Here is a 21,025-nt window from a genome sequence, read left to right as displayed (position 1 = left end):
TCGTGTTTCAGGGCAAAATCTGCTTTTTAACAGTTTAAAGCTTTCTCTTGTGACTGTCTGGGGGGAAATCCAAGGTGTAACTACCCCCCAGAGTTTCAGGATTTGCCTCACTTCTCATGTGTGGCATGTCTGGCATGACAGGTGCATTCACTTTGTTCTCCTGAACTATTTCTCCCTGTGTTTAAAACTCCAGAGTGGCCAGGGGCAGTGATTTGGGATGAGCTCAGTCACACCCTGGCCTAGAATCAACTCTGTGGGTGAGTCGTGCCCTGGTCCCTCCTTCAGCAGGTCCTTGCCTGCTCAGGACAGGACATCAATGCCCTATTTCTGTCTCAGAAGCTGTTCCCAACATTCCAGTCAGCTCAGGAGGATGGCTGGGGCTGGGGGATTGCAGGCTGAGGGAAAAGGGCTGGTTTGGGGCCCTTTGGAAACGTGTGTTTGTGGCTGTTGCAGGGCTCCGAGTGGAACGCGTCCAACCTGGAGGAGCTGCAGGGCTCGGGGTGAGTACTGCTCCTCCCAGCTCCAGACCTGCACTGTGTGCCTGCAATTCCCCCAGGACTCTGGAGAGGACATTTGCAGGCTCTAGGGATGATTTTGCCCCTCAGCCATGGGGTAATTCCCACCAGCAGCTCTGTGGAGAAATCTCTCCAGCCTCACTTTTATCATCAGCTCGGAGTGAAAATAACAAAACTTGTCGTTGGTGAGATCCATCAGGATCTCCATCCCCCAGTGTTCCCAGTGCTGTGTCAGTGTGAATTCCTGCAGGCTGCAGAGGAGCAAAGGTTGCAGCACTAAGGAAAACTCTCTATTCAGATGGAGCAGAGCTGCCTGTGGATGAGCAAACTCCTCCTCACCTGCCTGGACAGGAGCTCCAGGTGTCTCTCCCATCCCCATGGTGCTGCTTGGCTCCATTCCCTGCCACACTTTTTGGATCAGGGAGAATTCTGCCTGTAAATGTTTGCTGCTCACTCAAGGCCTGCACCCAACCTTGCTGTAAGGAACTGAAATTCTTCACAATTTCAGCACAGCTTAAAATGTTTCATTTGGAGTCCTTGGGAGCAGATGTCTGCACATCTTGGGACAAGGAAATCAAGCAGGGTGTTAATGATTATGTCTTGTGTTGGGATATGCAGTGTCCAAAGGCAAAGCTGGACAAATTCTGAGACAAATATCCTGTGTCCTTGATTTTTCTCGGTGATAGGAGGTGATAAATCAATCTGGACATTCATTCTGGGGTACATTGTTATCCCTGCTGTGACATTTGGCAGGAATCAAGAGATAACATGTGACTCTCATGGTTTTGGTCAGAAAGAAGGGGAAGGGATGGGATTGCAGCTAAAACCTGCAGCTGGAGATGGTGACTGGAGCTGGGCTATGTTCCCAGATGATTCACTTCTTTCTGCATCCCCAGAGCTATGTGGCACAGCAAGGAGTTCTTGGTTGGGTTACACAGATTCAGAGACAATAAATGAGATAAAGTAAATTTCTCCCTCCTGTGCCCAGGGTGTTTGGACACTTGGGATGTGCTGGCAGTGAGAGGTGGCAGAACAGCCCCTGTGTGCCCTGTGTACCAGGAGTTTAGGATTAGGGCTGTAGGCAAAACCTTACAGCTCGTGTTGGGTGGGATTGCATGGATTCACAGTGTCCCTCAGGGCTGTTTGGTGACCATGGCAGCTCAGGGTGTCTCTCCTGGTCCCACAGCATTGACTACATCCTGAACGTCACCCGGGAAATCGACAACTTCTTCCCAGGCCTGTTCGCGTACCACAACATCCGGGTGTACGACGAGGAGACCACGGACCTGCTGGCACACTGGAACGAGGCTTATCACTTCATCAACAAGGCCAAGTGAGTGCTGGGACACCTGGCCCTGGGGGAGGGCACATCCCAGCTCTCTGTGTCTCATCCTGGGCCCTCACAAAGCCACAGGACCTGCAGGGCCTTGGCATCATCATTGCTTGTTCCTGGAGCTCCCTCGTGCCCTGTCCCTTCCTGGACTGGCATTAACCTGTTCTTAGCCCAGCATTTTTGTTACTAATTTGTTTTGCTTCCGAAAGGAAATGAGGATGTTTCCTCTTCTGGAGACATTCTGGAGCTGCTCCAGCCGTGTCTGTGTTGGACCTGCCCCAGCTGTCTCTGCAGACAGAGCCCATCAAACCCTCCAGGCCTCTACACTCAGCCTTTTCCCAGTGATCCCAGTTTCCAAAGACTTGCATGGAGGCAGGAGGCTTCATGGTGGTCTCTGAAATGAATGAGGCCTCCCATCTCTAACTCCCAGCTTTTCTGGACAGGGATTCTTCTCCTGGCCCTCATCATCCCAAGCGTTCTCCAGATCCGTGACGCAGGGTGGGCAGAGCGGGGAGCGCTGCCCCTCCTCCGGTCAAGCCATAACAGATCCATAACCGGTGACGTGGGATTTATTCTCCTGTTTGTCCCCCTGCAGGAAGAACCACTCCAAGTGCCTGGTGCACTGCAAGATGGGCGTGAGCCGCTCGGCATCCACCGTCATCGCCTACGCCATGAAGGAGTTCGGCTGGTCCCTGGAAAAGGCCTACAATTACGTCAAGCAGAAGCGCAGCATCACGCGGCCCAACGCCGGCTTCATGCGGCAGCTGCTGGAGTACGAGGGCATTTTGGATGCCAGGTGAGGCTCGGGATGAGTGGGAAGGAAAGGAGCTGATTGTGGAAGCATCACAAAGGATTGCTGGGTCTCTGTGGGGCTCTGTTGGTGTCATGCCCACAAATGGGTGAGGGGTCCCTTGAGAAGGGCACAGGCAGAATCCTGGGCCAATTGTGCTTTTCCTAAACCTTCCCTGTGCCAGGCTCCCTGCATGGAAATTAGCTGGGGGAGCTGCTCTGGTGTAATTCAGGGAGGGTTTCTCCGTGCTTGGGAAGCACGTTTGGATTTCTCAGCAGCCAGTGCTGCTCAGCACAGCATTGTTCTTGTTTTATGAGGCAGAACTGAGCTCAGGCCATTCTGGAGGCAAAGCGTTCGTGGTTCTGTGCCAACCCCAGGGCTCTGTCACTGCAAGGGCTGTAGTATTTATCTTATAAGGACAGAGGAGAGAATTCTGTCCCCTTGGTCACCAGGAGCTGTGCCATGGGACGTGCAGAGGGGTCAGTTTGGTTTGTTGTGCTCTGAGGGGGCTTCTGTGTCCTGAGAGGTCACCCAAAGTCTGATCCCACCATGGCTGCACTCATGGAACTGCTCTGGAATGGGCAGGTGGGGGGAAAAATCCCAGTGCTGAAGGTGGTTTGTCCAAGTGGGATCTCAGGTCTGGGCCCAGCCCTTGAGTTCTGGGCTGTGGAGACAGAAGGAAGTTCCTGGCACTGGGCATCCTGCAGGGCAGTCACTCGTGTCCTTGTCCTCTCCCCAGCAAGCAGCGCCACAATAAACTGTGGAAGCAGCAGGCAGAGAGCAACCTGCCCCAGAACACCGACGGCACCACGGGGTCGGGAGATTTCTTACTGGAGAGCTTGGACATCGACCTGGAAAACCGCCTGGCTGACCTGGACATGCCTTCCCAGTCTGCCTACCTGGACAACCGAGCCGGCTCCGAGGGCTTCGGTTACTGCTTCCGCCGCCTGTCGGACACGCTGCTGGAGAACAAGATTCCCGGGGACAGGGAGGGCTTCTTCCACATGGAGCAGCTGGAGCGGGATGCCCTGGTGGGACAGCCTGCATCTGCACCATCCCAGGGGAGGCTGCTGGAGATGGAAAAGGCCCCGGAGAGAGCGGAGCCACTGGCAGAGCTGGGTGGCTTCTGTGAGAAAGAGGCAAAGAAGAAGCTGGACTTCAGCCCCAGGAAGGGAAGGATGGTCCTTGGGGAGCCAGGGGAGGATGGTGTCAGGGAGGAAAATCCCATGGAAAAGTGGAAGCGGCGTTTGTCCATGCACAAGGAGGAGAGCAGGCTCAATAGGGAGAACTTGAATAACAACAACAGCAAAAGGAGTTGCCCGGAGGATTTTGAGGTGCGTATGGAGGTGAGATGGAGGTGATTGGCATGGCTGACTCTGCTGCAAGTGAAACTGCTCTTCTCATCCTCATAGCCCAGTTTCATTTGACTTGGATAAAGCCTTTCATTCCATTATGAGCTTCTCCCCTTTCGAGGCGCTTCTCACCAGGGCTTTGCTTGCCCGAGCTGTGGATGTAGATGCCAGAGAGTGCCCAGTGAGTGCCCTGTAAAGTGCTGTGGGCAGCTCGCTTGCATGACCCTCGCTTGGCACGGTAGGTATTCCTTGGAGACACTGTCTGCTGGGAAAGCACGTGGCTTTAGTTCCTGCTGCAGGGCCTGAGGTGGAAATGGGCTTTGTTCCAGATCTCTTTGGCTGTCCCACGCCTTGTGGGCTGTGCCGGTGTCTGTTCCGTGCTCGTTGATCTGTCCCTGTTTTCTCTCCTGCAGCACGATGCCGTGTTTGGGATCCTCAGCAAGGTGAAGCCTTCCTACCAGTCCTGCACTGACTGCATGTATTCCTCAGCGGGGTTGGCCCCCGACTCCTTCGGGGAGCAGTGCGAGAGGCTTGGCGCCGCGCGGCGCAGCAGCACCATCTGCACCCAGCCCCCCCTCCTGTCCCAGCTGCACTCCCACCTGATGGAACACCTGCCCAGCAGGGCACCCCCCGAGGAGCCAGGCAGAACTAAACATAACGAGGCTCCGCTCCCTCTGGCACCAGGAGCCGGGGCTGTGGAGGCTGGCACGTGCAGGTCACTGGATCAGCACTGCGGCCTTTTGGACAGAGGGAAAGATGCGCCAAAAACCCCCGAAAAAACTCTGCTGCCCAGGAGAAACTCCCACTGTGACAGGAGCCTCCTTCACGCAGAGATGGTGAGGGAAGAGTCTCTGGCCAGAAAGGACCCCAGACCTACCAAGGACCTGAAGTACCTGTTGTTCAGCAAAGACTTGGAAAAGCCGAGCGCCAACAGTTACTTGATGCAGCACCAGGAGTCGCTGCTCCAGCTGCAGAAAGCAGGGTTGGTCAGGAAGCACACCAAAGAGCTGGAGCGCCTCAAGAGCCTGCCCTCCGATGCCTCAGTGCTGCTCCGGGACAGCCCCCTGGGCAGGGTGGACTCCAGCATCGCGGAGGAAAGCGAGGACTTGATGTCCCATCCCGGCCTTGTGCCTCTCCTGGCACCGTCCCCACTGGTGCCCGGAGACACCGAGAACGACGTGGAGAAGCTGGGGGTGAAGCGTGTCCTGGAGGGGATCTCCCAGAAAACCTCCACGCTGGCCGGGTGCCGCCTGGAGCACACGAGCAGCTTCACCAAGGACTTCCTGAAGACCATCTGCTACACCCCCTCCTCCTCCCGCAGCTCCAACCTGACACGGAGCTCCAGCAGCGACAGCATCCACAGCGTGCGGGGCAAGCCCGGGCTGGTGAAGCAGCGCACGCAGGAGATCGAGACCAGGCTGCGCCTGGCCGGCCTCACCGTGTCCTCACCCCTGAAAAGGTCCAATTCCCTCGCCAAGCTGGGATGTCTTAACCTGTCCTCCGAGGACTTGTCGAGTGACGTGGACGTGGCCACCATCACGGACTCCAAGGAGGCCGTGTCCAGCGAGTGCTCCGTGCCCTGTGAGCCCCCGCTGAGGAGCGCGGACGGCACCTCCAAAGCAGGGGGGAAGCCTCTGGCTGGAAACTTGAAGAACACGCTTTGGATGGGCAAAAGTTGATGCCTTGCAGGGCGAGGAGGGGGCTGGAGCATTTTGGGGGTTTGCAGCATTTATTCATTGCACCAGTGCTGTTTTATCATCTGACTTGCAGCAGCTCATCTGGTGCCACCTCCTCGTCCCCTCTTTGTGCTCCGAGAGAGGAGGAAAGAACCACGATGGGTCCCAATGAAGGGCACAAGGGAAATAAAACGTGTTGCATGGCTTAGAGGAGGACTTGGTGTGTGACTTGCCTGTTGTCCTGCAGGATACTCTTCCTAGTACTGTTTGCCAAGTGTAATAATGTGGATGTGTGTGTTGTTATGGATAGATATTTGTATCTCTATCTATATCTAAAATGCTGAAATATTCTGTTTCAAAGATTCAAAATAATTATTCATTACTTTTTTTTACAGAACAAACACAAGTCTCTATTTAAACAGGGCACTTGTGGAAAATCCTTAAAATGGTGACACGCACACTACCTCTGTTCTCGCTGGCTTTTTGTCCTGGTCTATTGTTTGGAGCTTTTATCCAAAAGGCTTTTCCCAGAATTCTTGCTGTTGTTTGAAGGAATTCCCTTAGCTGTAAAGGCCTGGAGGAGTGTGAACACTGAGGCTTCCCCAGGCTGTGGCTGGGAGGTGACGGAGTGCTGAGGGGACACTGTGACCCGATGTCACCCTGGCTGTTGCTGTCACCGGTGTTGTGTTCTTGGGGTGTTTTGCTGTCGTTGTGGTCGGTGTTGTCCCAGTGCTGACAGAGCCTGGCCGGTGGTTGCCTGTGGACCCTCGTGATGTGAAGCTGTGTCAGTGTCGTGGGTGCTCTGGGGACCCTCTGTCACTGGGCTGTGGGTGACGTGAGGTGGCCGAGGAGGGGTGGCTCTCCTGGACCCCGGCAGGTGACAGAGTGTCCTTTGTGGTTGTGCTGTTGGTTTTGTAGGATGATCCCTGTGCCCGGGGAGCTGCTGGAGGAGTCTTGGGGGCTGTTTATGGTGGGCATCAGGAGTGTGGGTGCCACAGCCAGGCCGGGCCTGTCCCAGAGCTCACAGGGCTGTGTGTGAGAGCCACTGAACCCTGCTGGGGGGAGCTGACAGAAACACGGACACACTCTGAGAGGGATGCTGGAGGAAGGGTGGGCAGCCAGGGACTGTCTGTGCTCTCAGTCCAGTGTTTCCCCTCCTGCCAGGGCTGCTGCTTGGATTCTGTAGGGAATTCACATTTTCTGTGAGTATTTTTGGCAACCAGCCTGGTTGAGGGCTGCTCCATGCAAGCCCTTGCTGAGTCCAGTGGGAAGAGCTTGGGAAGTGAGCAGGGGATGTGCTCCAAACCTCGGTGCCCCCTGATCCCATCTGAGGCCTTGTGCCTTTGAGTGGTGTTTTGAAGTAGATTTGGGGGCTCAAAGAGGTGAATTTGCTCACCCTGGCTGTGGGTGGGAGCATTCCCACATTTTAAAATCTCCATGGAAAGGCTTTCTTGCAGCTCCCCTCTGAGGTGGGGCAAAGCCAGGCTGCAGCAGCTGCTCTGAACTGTATTGATTGAAAATCCAATGTCTTGAGGAAGGGAGCTGTGCATTTTCCTGCCCTAAATGCCTGGAGTTCCCTCTTTCCCCTTTAGCATAAGATCCTGCATGTTTCATTTGTGTGAGGAATTGTAGGGACAGGCAATCAGTGAATAATTGTCCCTCCTAAAAGAGTCTGAATTTGATTTGCACTTGTTCCACCCAGGAGAGCTGGTGTGGAGCAAAAGCTGCTCCGGGAGGGAGATTTTGCTGGAGCCTCTGTTTGTTTGGGCTGAGGCAGCGCTGGGTCATGCTCAGGGCAGGATGAAACCCCACAAGCCAGGGCCGGATCCATTCCCTGTGTTTGGATCATCTTTATCCTCCTTTGCAGCCAGATTCAGGTTTGCAAGGGGCAGACGGGAGGCCCCGGGGCTGTTGGGTGCCGCAGGGTCGGAGCAGCACCTGGGAAACCTCCGTGTCCCCTGCCCGGGACGATTCCACCGTCACCCTCGGTTATTGTTATAACCCAGGTTATTGTTCTCTGTGTGCTGCCGACCCTTCCCATCACTGCCTGGCTCGGGGAAGAGCTACTGGGAACGGTTTTGAATGAATTTGGAAAATTCCGTGAACTGACACAAGCGAGCATCTGATTTCCTTCCTGTTTCTCGAGTGCCTGCCGAGTTCTGCCGCGTCCAACCCGCCGCGTTCCGGGCTCAGCTCGGCACCCTCCGCCTTCCCCTGCTGCTGCTCCCGCCTGGCTCTGGCTGGATCAGCCCCAGGCTTCGCTGCGGGCTCGGGGCTCCCTCCCTGCGTGCTCGGGATACGGACACGGCTCGCTGGGAGCTGCTGCGGAAGCTCCGCTGTGCCATTCCCGGGGGCTGTAGCCAAACTCGCCCGTCCCGTCGGGTTTGTTGCATGACAAGGTTGATGTGCTTGTCCTCCCCACGTGTCGTACGTGTCCTTACGATGGAGTGCCTTACTCATAGTTTACAAACACTGTGTATCTGCTGAGCTGTTGGACTCTGCTGTTTGCTGTTCTCTAGGGAGTTTTTGGTGCTTTTGGTGTTTCCGGTGGCAGTGAGGCCATCCCTCCTCCTGTCCTGCCCTCCTGTCCCCGCCGAGCTCGGCACTGCTCACCTGCTACTGCTTCCCTCTGCTCTGGGCATGGCAGAACCAGAGGGCTCCGTGACAGCCGCGGTGCCCGCGGCTGCCCGGTGTCCCCAGTTATCCCATTTATCCCATTTATCCCATTTATCTATGCATCGCTGCCGGAACGCGGGCGGGGTGTGCAGGGACACATCCCATCACCGACCACGCTTTGCTCGGCAGACCCAGACCCTGTCCCGTCCTGCCAGAAATCCTGAGATGCACAAGCCGGCGCCTTATTCCCGGTCCGGGCGGTGTCGCTCCGTGTGGCAGCAGTGCCCGATCTCCCGGGGACCCTTCCCGTGCCGGGGGGTTTGTCCCGGCCGAGTCACCGACTCCCGGCAGGAGCGGTGGGGACAGTCCCGGTCAGTCCCTGAGGAGGGGTGAGTGACGTGTAGCTGTTCTGTGCATTGCTGTACTCCATAACAACGTTCCTTTATTCCATGGTATTTCTTAGCCCAATTTTATATGGAAATCTGCAGGATTTTTGTACTGTATGCCCGCGGGAGGGATGCATCATGCACTTTTTTTTTTTTTACTTTTGTTTGTAAAAAATGTCCTGGATATTTTATGTTCATCTTGTGAGGAAAAACAAATAAACTTTTTTTTTTTTCCTTTTACAAATGAGTTTTGTAATTTTGTTGGGAGGTGGGGAAGGAACAGATGCTGAAGGGGTGGAAAGAAAAGGAGGGAATATGGGAATATGGATATGGGATATATCCAGGAGCTGCTGTGTTATCATTGCCCATCTATCCTGGCTCTGTTTCCCTCATTTTTGGGTCCTAGCTGTTTTCTGATGCTCCTGAAGGCTGGATCCAGAGGAACAGGATGGAGATCAATCATTCTCCATCTGGTTTCTTCAGAGACCCCAGCCTGGGTTAAGGAGAAGCCTCTCACCTTCTAGAAAGGATGTTTGCCGTGGAGCAGTGGCACATGGAAAAGCGACACCTGCACCTTGCTGAGCCTGGAAAATCTTGCCTGGGTGAGGACCTTGATGCTGCCACAGCTGTGGGCTGTGGGATTCCACAGGCCTGTGCTGCCATCCTCAGCAGAGCCACGTGCCAGGTGTGCAAGCCCAGGAGCTCCCTGGGACCTGCATGGACAGCAGCTCTCTAGCTGGGGAAATCATCTGCACAGGACCGAGGGCACTGCCCTGGGCTGCTGGGGGTGGGTTTGGAGCATTTGTGTCTCCTTCACCTGAGGGTATCCCCAGGGGAGGGATGGATCTCCGGGTGTGAGAGCAGCTCTGGCACGGCCTGGGCAGGTGAAGAGCAGCTTCCTGCTGCTGTTTGAGATCCTGGAGCACAGCCTGTCCCTCAGCCAGCACCGTTTTGGGGGCAGTGTTTGCTGTTGGCTCATTTACCTCACACATCCCTTGGCTGGGTGGACAGAGACATCTCTCCCTGCTCAGCTCAGCTTCCCAAAGATGGAGCCTCCCCACAGAGCCATTCCCAGCTCCAGAGGTGGGTGTGAGTTGGATATGAGGAACCACAAGATGGGACTGTGGAATGGCTGGAGCATGCCCAGGCTGCCGGTGAGTCCCTGGCTGTTTTTTTTGTTCTTGTTAGGATTGGAAATTGGTCTTTTTCAGAGCGGTTCCTCACGGCTGAATGTTACATCCTGTTGTGATGTTGCCATGGCAAAACCAGGCAACATCTGGAGCAACACGAACTCTCTCCGGCGACCAGGGAGGGTTTATTTATAGCCTCGCTGACCAGAGGAGGTGCCTGAGCCTGGAGCTGCCGTGGGCAGGGGCAGCCTGGCACTGGGTGCCCGCCTGGCTGGGAACTGGGGTGGTGGGAAGGTGCAGGGTCCGGCTGTGCCCCTCCTCTCTCCCCCATGGAGGAGCTGCAGGTGCTCCAAAGCTGATCTCCTCAAGGACCCTCTGATGGTTCCCTGGCAGCATTTCCCAGTTCCATGTGGAGTTGGGGTGGTGAGCAGGTACTCTAAGGGTGGTTTAGGTGAAAAATGAGGTTTGGCAGGAGGGTGAGGCTGATGGCAGCACACAGGGGGCTGTGGCTGCATTTCCACGCTGGCAGAGGAGAAGCTGCTCTCTGGCAGTGGTTCTCCAGCTGCCTGCAGCCCCAGGATGATGCCTCTGCATCTATTCCTGCTGGGCCGTGGCTGAACAGCGCTCTGGCCTCTGCAAAGGTGGAAATGTAAATATTTTTCTAAGCAGAAGCTGTGAGCTGGTGCTGCCGAGGCCAGAGGAGCCAGTTCCTGCAGCGGGCACAGGCCGAGCTGTGCTGCCAGTCAGGTTTGCTCCCGCCTCGGTGTGTATTCCCTAAAAGTCTCTTCCTCCCTGTGTTTGAAGGACAGGACAGCAGCAATGCTGCAGCAGCTGCCATTTCCTTTTATGCAGAGGGTTCAGGAGCAGAACCACGTTGGTGCCATGTCAGAGCTCCGAGCAGCTCCCTGGAACATGGGACACAATGCCCAGGGAAGGTCCCAGGACACAGTTGTGCCCCTTCTACACCAACCCTGGGCTCTGCAGTCCCCACACAGGACGAGCCCAAACCACCACGATATCCCCAGATTGTGAGGGTTTGTGAGAAGCATAGAAAGTATTTGGTTTTGTCACGAGGGCTTGAGGGGAACACCCAGAATTATTGATGGGGTCACAGTGCAAATGTTGAGTGTGTTCATCCCATGGGAGAGGTGATTTGGCTGTGAAGTTCCTCACTCCTGCACCTGCCAGCACACCTTGCTCAGCATTTCTCTACCTGCCAGGACTGCTGCTGCCAGGTTCTCCTGCTGCTGGTGTTGGCAGGAGCAGCAGGAGCCCGGCCACCAGCCCTGATCCCACTGGGAGTTGGTTGTGTTTGCTCTGGGCAGCCTCGGTGGGGATTTAAGACTTCCAGTGGAAACAAACGGGATTTTGTCTGTGCAGAGCAGCTTTGCAATGTGAACTGATAAAGAACAGTCCCAGCGAGGGGCCTGGCTGGCTCCAGGCCGATAAGGGCTGGGATAACCCTCATCCCTCGCTCCTTCCCCTTGGCAGTGGCCAGGACTCACTCCTGACATGGGACACAGGATGAGGTAGTGGCATGGTGACCGTGGTCCAGGTGTCACCCACGCAGCTGCTGTGTGTCTGTGGTGCTCAGAGGTTGTCTGGGTACTTGAGGTCTCTGGACGAGGCCCTGTGGGATTTTCCAGCCTCACGGAATATCAGGAGATGCCTTTGGGCTGGGGCCAGGTCCTGTTTGCCAGCTCCATAGGTGACACTGGGGTAGTTCAGCCCTGACACCGCAGAGGTGCCTGTGCAGGCACCTCTTTTGGGATGATCTAGGTGTTTTCCTGCATCCTGCCTCGGGATGCTTCCCGGCTCAGGGAACCATAAAAGGCAAAGCACAGGGGCAGCGGCTGGGCTGGGAGCTGAGCTGGGAGCTGCGGCTCACTGCAATGCCAGGCATCCCAGCTGTGTACAAACGGATTAGAGCCCTCCAGCTCCCCGGCTCCACCGCCGTCCGGAGGGTTATCCAAAGGGAGCAACGTTCTGCTTGGAGGGTTATTTAGAGAAGTGCCCAATGCGTTAATAGAGATTTTTGATAAGTTGTGTTTTGGGGTTTCCACAGGGAAAGCTGTGTCTGAGGCTGCCGTCGGGCTCCCGTGTTTATCTCGGGCAGCCGGTCTCTGTCACAGCAATTCCCTTTTCCATAACGTATTCCCGCAGATCATTCCAGCCGCCCTGGCTCTGCCCCGCGCGCTCTGTGCAGGCAGCATCTCTCCCTCAAACTCTGGGACGCAGCCCAAGGCTGAGTGCTGCTTCCAAGGAAGGAGCACTGGGGGAGCCGCTCCGCGTCCCACGGCTGCGGGGCCGGGAGGGGAGAACAGCGCCAGGGACACAGATGCGGGTTTCCATCTCTCCGTGGAGCCCACAAGGAGCTGGCAGAGGTGGTTCTGCCCAGACAGCCTGGCAGTAAATCCCTCTGGAAGTTGCAAAATTGGAGGCAAGCCGGGATTGCTGCACAGGGCTGTGGGGAGCTGTTGCTGGAGTAGGCTGGGGAAAGAGGAGAATCCCTGGAGAAGGATGCAGATGGGAAGCAAGTCCTGACTGTGAAGTGCCGTGGACCAGCAAATTATCAGCTGAAGGGGGTTTTTCCAGTTATCCAGGTGGGATGTGTTTGGGTTAGGACTAGCGTGGCATCAGCTGTGCTGGGTGTGGTGTCAGGAGTGGCAGAGCACAGGCTGTGTTGTGCCAATGGGATGTTCCTCTCTGCTGGCCATGAGGCCAAGGAACGCCGGTTCACATGACCCAGGCTCCAACGCTTCCAAGTGCCGCCGTCTCCCAGAGCAGAGCGAGGAGGAGGCGGTGCTGAAAGCCCGCCGAGACCCAAGGTGGGAAAAATCTTGGCTGGCCAGTCCCAAAGCATTTGGAACCAGGAATTATAGTGACAGAGTTCCCGGCCATGGAAGCCTCCACCTGGCAGTACCGTGGATATTTACGGGATGACACAAGTAAGGCGAGGGGGAGAGACTGCCCAGCTTCCCGGGGAGACTCTGCAGGCACCTGTGAGGATTATCCACTGCTGCAGCTCAGCCAGGAGGGCCTGGGACACAGCCGGGAGCGGGGGGACCGCCCCGACCTCCGGAGCGACACCACAGGCCCTGCCAAGAGGTCAGAGATGAGCAGCAGCGGGCAGAGAGGGCAGCGGGGGCCGGCAGGGGAGCTGTGCCTGGAAGAGCATCCCATGTCCAAAGGGTGCAGGAGAGGGCGGGAGGGAGAAGCCCCTCCAAAGGTGTACGAGCTGGAGGTGGTGCCCAGGCGGGTGGGCACGGGCAGGACAGTGAGGCCGGTGGTCTACAGGCTGGAGGAGAGCGAGTACCGGCGCCTCATCCAGGAGGCAGAAACGGAACCCGAGGAGGAATGGGAAGAGGCAGAGGACACGCTACCCTTGATTCAGGAGGGCTACACAGGGGATGGGAAGGTGGCAAGCCCGAGCCTCAGCAGGCTCAACTCCTTGGAAAGAGTCCTGAGGAGGCAGATGAGCCGCTCGGACTCGGAAAGCAGCGTGGAGGGCAGGCAAGTGAGCAAACTGAGCCCCAAGGGCCCCTCGGAGGGGAACAAGCCGACCGTGCCCGTCAGGTCCGACAGCTTCGAGCGCAACGCCATCCTCATGGACTACATCCTGCAAAGCAAGCAGGAGGCAGGCACACCTGTGTCCTACATCCCCAGGGACAGCAGCAGGGACAGCCTGAGGCAGGCACGGAGCTTCACCCCCCAGCCTGATGGAACGCTTGACCTCTGCCAGAATGGCCAGGCCAGCGAGGAGGATCCGGCCAGGAAGCCCGAGCCAGACCAGCAGGTAGTGAAGAGCCTCGAGAGAATGGTCCCTGCGGTCACAAATTATCCCTCGGTGGCCAGGGACACCGGGAATCTTTCAAGACAGAGCAGCAGCCAGCTCCGGGACAGCCGGGAGCAGCTCGGAGGTGAAGCTGAAGAACTCGATTCCTACATCCCGAAAAGAACCCCCCCGGCCCCCCCTGTCAGGACCCACAGCAAGGAGTGCCTGGCTCTGAGTATGAGCAAGGCTGTGGCGCTGACGGAGGCGCTGCTGGAGCCCCTCGGCGACGAGGCCAAGGCTGGCAGGGAGCAGTGGGCAGCGGCGGGCACGGAGCTGCTCCCTGGAGGCAGGACTGCGGGAGGAGGGGGCTCGGAGGAGCCGGAGCGGAAGGGGAGGCAGAGTCAGGAGGACGAGAATGTGCTTAAAGTTGCCGATGCCAAGAAAACCTTCGAAAAGTCCAAGGCGTCGGAGGGGACGGCAGCAGCACCAGCGCCCAAAAAAGGTGAGGAGTGAGGGGTCTGCCGTGGGGCTGGGGGTCCTGGAGGTCGCAGTTCCAGAGCAGGTGGGAGCACTGCCGTGGATGGGAAATAGCTGCCGGGAATAGGCGGCTGACAGGCGGGATGTGCTCAGGGCACACGGAGTCTCCTAAGGAGGCAGGATGGGAATCAGGTGTTGGCTCAAAGCCCTTCGTGTTGGTTCAAAGCCCTTCCCCAAACTGTTTTGGGGAAAGATTTGTTTTGTCAGACTCCTGTGTAGGAATAAGTACAATTTACTGCTTCTCACAGTGCAGCAGTGTCCATAGCATGAATCCTCCCACTGCCATGTGGGATTATTTGCCTCTACCTCTCCAGGCACTGGGTGAGCCAATGTAATTTTATTTTAGCTATAAAAAAAGCAGCATTATTTTCTCTAAGTTCTTTTTCTCCTGCACTGTAACTTCACTGAATAAGCCGTTCAGGAGAATGACATCAACTTGGAAACCCTTTCACTGAAAAAAATATAGAGAAGTGAACTGTGTTGAAATTTTCCTGGTAAAACAGCAGTTCTGCAAAAATAGGAAGGATAGAAATGAGTGTTTGTGCGAGAGTTTGGATCCTGCAAGGAGCCACCCGACCCACGCTGCTTAACTCCCATCTTCTGCTCGGTGACAATCTGCAATTGTGCATTTCCTTATAAGGGAAAATAAGTGTTTTAAGGCACAGGAAATCTGTGGTGGCTTTGAACTGAGTTGGCTTAAAAAATAGGTGTGATGGGTTACTGTCGCGACAGAGTCGCAGCGCGGACGTGGCACAGTTTGTGCGTGTCAGGGATGACAAAATCCCTGCAGGGATGACAAACAGCTCCTGTGCTCTCAGGAAGCAGCTGAGGACACACTGCACGATGCAAGGGAATAGAGGTGGGAGATATTTGTCACTGCAAGCGCTGCCAGGCTCAGAGCAGGGAGCAGGGTGGATCTCCACACCCCTCGAGAGGGAGGCTGGCTGCTGTCACTGGCTGGTGTCCCCTCAGCCACACCAGCCCTGGGATGTTTGATCAGCTCATCCTTCCCAGGATGAAGGAGAAGGTGGATGGAATAGGTCTGGCAGAAGAAGGGGTGAGAAGGGATACAAGGAATCAGCTCCCTCGCCCAGGCAATACCAGCTGCAGCCCAATCCCTCCTGACACATTTTTACCTCCTTGTTCTCCAGAAGAAACAGGGAGGGAGGGTTGAGACAATATTTCAGTGCTGAACTGTGGAAATGTTGCAACAAAAAACCACAGACTCACGGAATTGTTCTGGTTGGGAGGGACCTCGAAGCCCATCTCATTCCACCCCCTGCATGGTCAGGGACACCTTCCACTGGAGCAGGAAGAAGAGCAGGAACAGCTTCCCATTTTGCTCTATCCATGACAGTCTGCTGGGGTTTTAAAAACTGGGTTAAACATTGATCTTCCCAAATCTCAAGCAGACACCTCACCTGGATTTACCCTTATGTGTTTCCTTTCTTATATCTCTGATTTTTCCAGCACCTTTGGTCCAACCTGATCCTAGACAGCAGGGAGAGAAACAGAAGGAGATGGCAAAAGAATTCCAAAGTGCTTGAATAGTGAGGCTCTGTGATCAGTGCCCAGGAACCCAACACCCAGCCCTGGCTTCTTCCCTGCCTGCCTGATTTTTTCCTGCTGTTCAGGATGATAGGAATTGTCAATCCTAGCATATTCATGTTGTAAATAAAATACAGCTTGCCTTTTTTTTTTTTTTTTTTTTTTTTTTTTTTCTTTTCATTTTTTTTTTTTTTTCTCTCTTCAGTTCTGCTTTCTTGTCTCTCTCCTCCTCGTTAATCATCCGGAGACAGCAACAAAGGAAATCCCATCTGTTGCAAGCAATTGCTTTGGGTTTATTTGGTGGCCCAACATTTTAATTAGGTATTGGGACCTACCTCCTTTTTACTGCGGAAATAGAAAATAAATGAAAATATATTTCACAATCCTGTCTAATGATGGAGAAAAATACATGAGGAAATAGATTAGCTTGAAATTAGAGGTTTCTTTTTGCTGTAAAAGCTCATTTTTTTGATGCCTTTCTTCCAGCTGAGTTGGGAGGGATGTGTCTGACACCGATATTGCTGCAAAAAAGGTGTGAGAGGGGGAGATGCAGTAATAGATGTGCTGGATGAAATCTACTGTAAATCATTAATAACAATAGCATCAATTATTAATGCACATCCTGGCCTAATGTTCACTCATTCCCTATCCATCTCCAGCATCCTCCAGCCAGTCCAAGTGGCTCAGGAGCGATGTCAGCACAGGCCCTCATTCACCACAGTGGGTTTTATTGCCCTTTGGGGAGGGACGGTGTGAATGACCCCAGTTCTGGGGTCTGGAAGCAGCACAGTGATGGTTCCACGTCACACAGAGCTGGCAGTAAAGCTCAGGGGTGCTGGCTCCCAGCCCTGTCCTTCAATCCATGTTTTCCTCTTTCCTTGCCACCACACTCAGACACTTCTCCCTTCCTGGCTGTTGTTTCAAAGCATCTGATGGAACATTTTGCTCTCCTTATCTTCATTCCCTAATTCTACAGCTCCCCTTTCTGGCCAAGGATTGAATAAGGCCAGTCCAAAGGGATTTTGCTCTCCCTGTCTCTCCAGACAAACCCTTTGCAGGAGCTGGGGAACACATCCCTGGGCACAGCACATCCTCCCAGCCAGACACAGAATCGATTTTCCATTATCCAGAGCCCTTTTGTGGTGGCTCTGAGAACAATTTCATCTTGGCAGCTGCTCAACAGTTGATGATCATGGAAATGTGTCTTAGAAAACAGGATTGGGAGTAGTTTCATAAAGCTGCCCCTGGCACTTGCTGTGTGCCCACAGACATGGAGGAATCAAGGCAGAGAAAGTAAATTAATGCTGAGAGTAAATCTAATTCCACTCGGAGAAAGTGGAGTGGGGAGGGTTTGTCACTGCAATCAGTTCAGATTTCAGAGATTCCCAGAATGGTTTGGGTTGGAAGGGACTTTAAAGACTATCTTATTCCAACCCCCTGCTATGGGCAGGGAACATTCCTCTGCACTAAAAATCACTAAATCCCAATAATGTTCAGTGAAAGGTAAGATCACATTCCTGATTTCAACAGGAGCAGCTCTTCCCAATGCTGCTGGGCCTAGCCTTGATGGGATTCCTAAATTATGGAAGCCATAGAAGAAGAAATATAAAAATATTTCAATTTCATGTGGGAGAACCTAGTACTTCCTGGTAAAGAAATATTATAATAAAGTAAATATAACAATAATAATAAATCAAAATTCTTCAGGAAATAAATATTTAAATAGGGACATAAAAGTAATTGGAAAGCTGTATAACTTGGATATGTGCAAACCCAGGGTTCAAGACTGTCCTGTCTGGCATATTTTGCTTGATTTAGAAGTTAAGCTGCAAAATAAAAGGACTTTAAATTGCTGATCTCTCTAAACCCTCCCTAAGCCATTTCCCTCCATTCAGAATATATTTAGCAATGAGGATTTCTGCAAAACGAAATGTTTGAGACAAATTCATCCCTCCAGTGACCTTACAGGTTCCAAAAATGGGGTTTGTCACCCCTTTGGGATGGCTCAGAGACACCAAACTGAAGAAATTAATCAAACTTTCTCCCTTACAAAAGGGTGCCTCGGGTGTTTCTTTACCTCCTCCAGCTACAAACATGGCCTTGGTGGGGGAGGCTGTGGGACACACCTGATGGGGTCCTTGTGAAGCACATCAGGCTCATCCCAGGAGCAGAGCTGGGGGATTTAGTGCAGGGATGGAATTGATGCATATTTGCAGGAGGCTAAATTTAGCAGCTGACATAAGTTTCAGAGGTGGAGTCTGTAGCCACGGTGCTGTTTCCGTATAAAGGCTGTGAGATAGTTTGCAGCAATCCTGCAGTGATGTAGCCGAGGGGAAAATATGTGGGATGGCTAAAAGTGGATTTTTTTTTAATAAATCATGAATTTCTGCAATATGTGCTAAGCAGGTGCTGGTAAAATGGGGCAAATTTTGGTGTGTTTCTCCTTGTAGCTGTAAGGGTTTGGTGGTTTTTCTATAGAAAAATTAGGATTTGTGGCATATTTTGACAAGTTGTTTCACTTGCAGCACTGTGGATAACATTTAAGTTGTTTGTTAGGGTGGTTTTACTCATCTGCAGTGATGAAAATTAGTGGTTACAGCAGAACCAAAGAGCACATGTAAAACCTGAGCTGTTTCTTCTGTTTGTTGGAGAATTCAGCCTAAAATTCCTGTAATTTCTTCATCACTTTGTGATCTAAACAGCTCATTAATCCCAGACAGGATCTGGATGTTCTTTGGAGTGTTTCCATCCAGCTGTTTTAGGAAGCTCTGGTAAAAATTCCACAGGTATTATTTCCACCTGAGTCCATCTTTAGCTACTCTTCCAGCACTGTGTCGAGCAAGGAATTTTCATCTCTGCAGGATCCACCCTTCCCAAGGCAGCTCTTGAGAGGATTAGGCTTCAAATCAGATTTCTCAGGACAAATTTCACTTTGTGTCCTCTGTGTCACTTTCTCTTCAGTTGGAAGCCAAAAATCTTTGGTTCCCCTTCTGAGCTGGTGATGGGCAGTGCTGGGTGCTGCTGCCTTCGTTCTTGTTTTCCAGTCCAGCCTAAAGCATTGCTTGGTACATGATTAAAATATCAGTTTTACAAAATTTAATTCTCCCACACAGTTTTGAGACTTCTAATGAATTAAGGATGGGCAAGCAGGACTCTCAGCTCTATCACTGACTCATTCTGTGACCTTCAACACATCATGTACGTACATGGAAAATGTGAATCACAACCCAAACTCCCTAAACTCCGGGTTACCTGCAGCTCTGCTCCAAGGCTGCTTTCGTTTCCTTCTCTTTGAGCTTTAAAGGGATTGTTTGAGGGAGCAGGCTGGTGTAATTGTGCTGGGCTGGCTTTCAGAAAGGAGCCATTGATTAATTTCAGGGTAATTGTTGTCACGGGCAGGGGTGCAGCCTTACCACTCCAATCTCTGTGTAATTTTTTTATCAAGGTGTTGCTCAGTAGGTGAGAGAGGCTTTCCTGCTTGTTGGATCAGCGGTTACATTTAGTGTCAAAGGTTAATAAATGCAGGATAACATTTGTTTAATCTGTAGCTACTGATGTTTCCATCAGCCGTGACAGTCAGACCAGGACAAATGTATCTCCCTGAGGTTTTCCCTGGGTTTTAACACCAGCTATCACTCACAGGGGGTAACTCACGGTCCTGTCGCAGCTCCACGGGGGAAGAGCAGGGCTCTCAGCTCAGCTCATCACGACATGTATTTCCCCAAATTCTGAAGGAATAGAAGAGAAATCAGCGGGGTGATGCTCCCCTGAACCACCACCCCCCCCTTAAGCATCAAACCACATGCAAATGAAGGCGCAAACGTGGCCCAAACGGATGAGGAAGCTCGAGGAGTTTTGTTTTTGGCCATGTATGGTAACACTGAGGGCTGTGGGCTCTGCTCGGGTGTTGTTCACCCGCCCCTCGGGCTCCCTGAGGCCACAGTGGCACCGAGTGTGGCAGTGTCACCTGTGTGCAGCCAGGTGTGTGTGCAAAGTGTCACCTGTGTGCAGCCAGGTGTGTGTGCAAAGTGTCACCTGTGTGCAAAGTGTCACCTGTGTGCAGCCAGGTGAGTGTGCAAAGTGTCACCTGTGTGCAAAGTGTCACCTGTGTGCAGCCAGGTGTGTGTGCAAAGTGTCACCTGTGTGTAGCTGGGTGTGTGTGCAAAGTGTCACCTGTGTGTAGCCAGCAGATACACACAGATACAAACCTTACACCTCAAAGCGCAGCATCCCCAAATTGGGTTCTCCCCATTGCACTTTACCACAGTGCAGTGGGGAGAACCTCTGGTTTCGAACCTTTGCCATGGGTGTCTCTTTGAAGTGTGGCTCTTACCGGGGATCAAGCTCTGTAGTCTATAGCAGGGGCTTTTGTCACCGTCCTTTTTTCACCACAGCCACTGTGATTTGGTGTGACAGCGTGAGGCGACGCAGTTGTTTTCTTGTGGAGCTACTGGTTCTCGTCAGTATTGCCTCTGAGGACAGCAGGCTCATCTCACCCCTCAGGGCAGACACGGCCGATCCCTCCGGGAGGACACGATCGGGCCCCTCAGGGAGGACACGGCCAGTCCTGCAGGGATGTCATGATGGGGTAACCGGTCCCTCAGAGAGGACATAACCGTTCCCTCAGGGAGGATATGACCGTTCCCTCAGAGAGGGCACAATCGTTCCCTCAGGGAGGACATGACCGGTCCCTGAGGGAGGACAAGATCGGCGCCTCAGGGATGAGACGATCCGTGCCCCAGGGATGACATGATCGATCCCTCAGGCATGAGATGACTGATCCCCAGGGATGACATGACCGGTTCCTCGGAGCGGACAGGACTGGTCCGCAGGGAGGTCATGGCCGGTTCCCAGGGCAGACACGATCGACCCCTCAGGTCCCTCATGACCTCCCGCCCCCCACTCGCCACTGAGGGGCGACGGGGCGGGGCCTGAGAGCGCGCGACAGCGCGTAGTGGGGAGATCCGCGCGGCCATTGGCTGATCGAGCCGTCACTCACCGCTCCGACCCCCGCCCCCACCGAGAGCGGCTGGAGCGGGCGGGGTCAGCCCGGAGGGGGCGTGCCCATTTATGGGCGTGGTCACCGAGGGGGGGCGGGACCCGCGGCCGCTCTGCCCCGCCCCGCCCCGCGGCTCTCAGTCGGGCGGCGGCGGCGGGCGGAGGAGGAGGCGGAGGCGGCGGCTCCGCCGGGCTGAGGAGCGGACGCGGGAGGCGGCTCGGGATCGCGGTGCGCCTCGGGGGCGGTGAGGGCGAGCGGGGAAGAATTGGCTAGCACCGGCGAGCGGGGCTGCGGCAAGGCGGGCGGCGCGGTGCCCGCGGGAGGGCGCCGGGCAGGGCGGGGGTCCGGCCGGGCGGGCCCTTCCCGCG

General features: G+C 54.3%; 2 protein-coding genes across 5 annotated transcripts in view; both read left to right on the top strand.

Moving 5' to 3' along the window:
- The window catches only part of SSH1 (slingshot protein phosphatase 1), a 34,757-nt gene extending 25,893 nt beyond the window's left edge, over positions 1 to 8,864 (top strand). For both annotated transcript variants that reach the window (XM_041410098.1, XM_041410099.1), the window contains 5 exons: positions 454 to 500; positions 1,702 to 1,848; positions 2,444 to 2,644; positions 3,378 to 3,972; positions 4,404 to 8,864. In XM_041410098.1, the coding sequence (XP_041266032.1) occupies positions 454 to 500; positions 1,702 to 1,848; positions 2,444 to 2,644; positions 3,378 to 3,972; positions 4,404 to 5,669 (2,256 nt within the window). In that variant the 3' untranslated portion in view covers positions 5,670 to 8,864. The remainder of the gene's footprint in view (positions 1 to 453; positions 501 to 1,701; positions 1,849 to 2,443; positions 2,645 to 3,377; positions 3,973 to 4,403) is intronic.
- Positions 8,865 to 13,946: 5,082 nt separating this feature from the next.
- Positions 13,947 to 21,025, top strand: part of CORO1C (coronin 1C) — a 45,994-nt gene continuing 38,915 nt past the window's right edge. Inside the window, exon 1 of one of the 3 annotated variants that reach the window (XM_041410370.1) lies at positions 13,947 to 14,075. The gene's annotated coding sequence lies outside the window, so the exon portion shown is untranslated. Of the gene's footprint in view, positions 14,076 to 20,747; positions 20,902 to 21,025 lie in introns of those variants that run through there. The other 2 variants (XM_041410371.1, XM_041410372.1) reach the window with 2 other exon arrangements.

The sequence above is a fragment of the Onychostruthus taczanowskii genome, unplaced genomic scaffold, assembly GCF_017590055.1.
Source record: "Onychostruthus taczanowskii isolate IOZ18803 unplaced genomic scaffold, ASM1759005v1 scaffold32, whole genome shotgun sequence".
Taxonomy (NCBI): domain Eukaryota; kingdom Metazoa; phylum Chordata; class Aves; order Passeriformes; family Passeridae; genus Onychostruthus; species Onychostruthus taczanowskii.
Note: the sequence above shows the minus strand (reverse complement) of the source record. Positions and strands in the feature narration are given on the sequence as shown.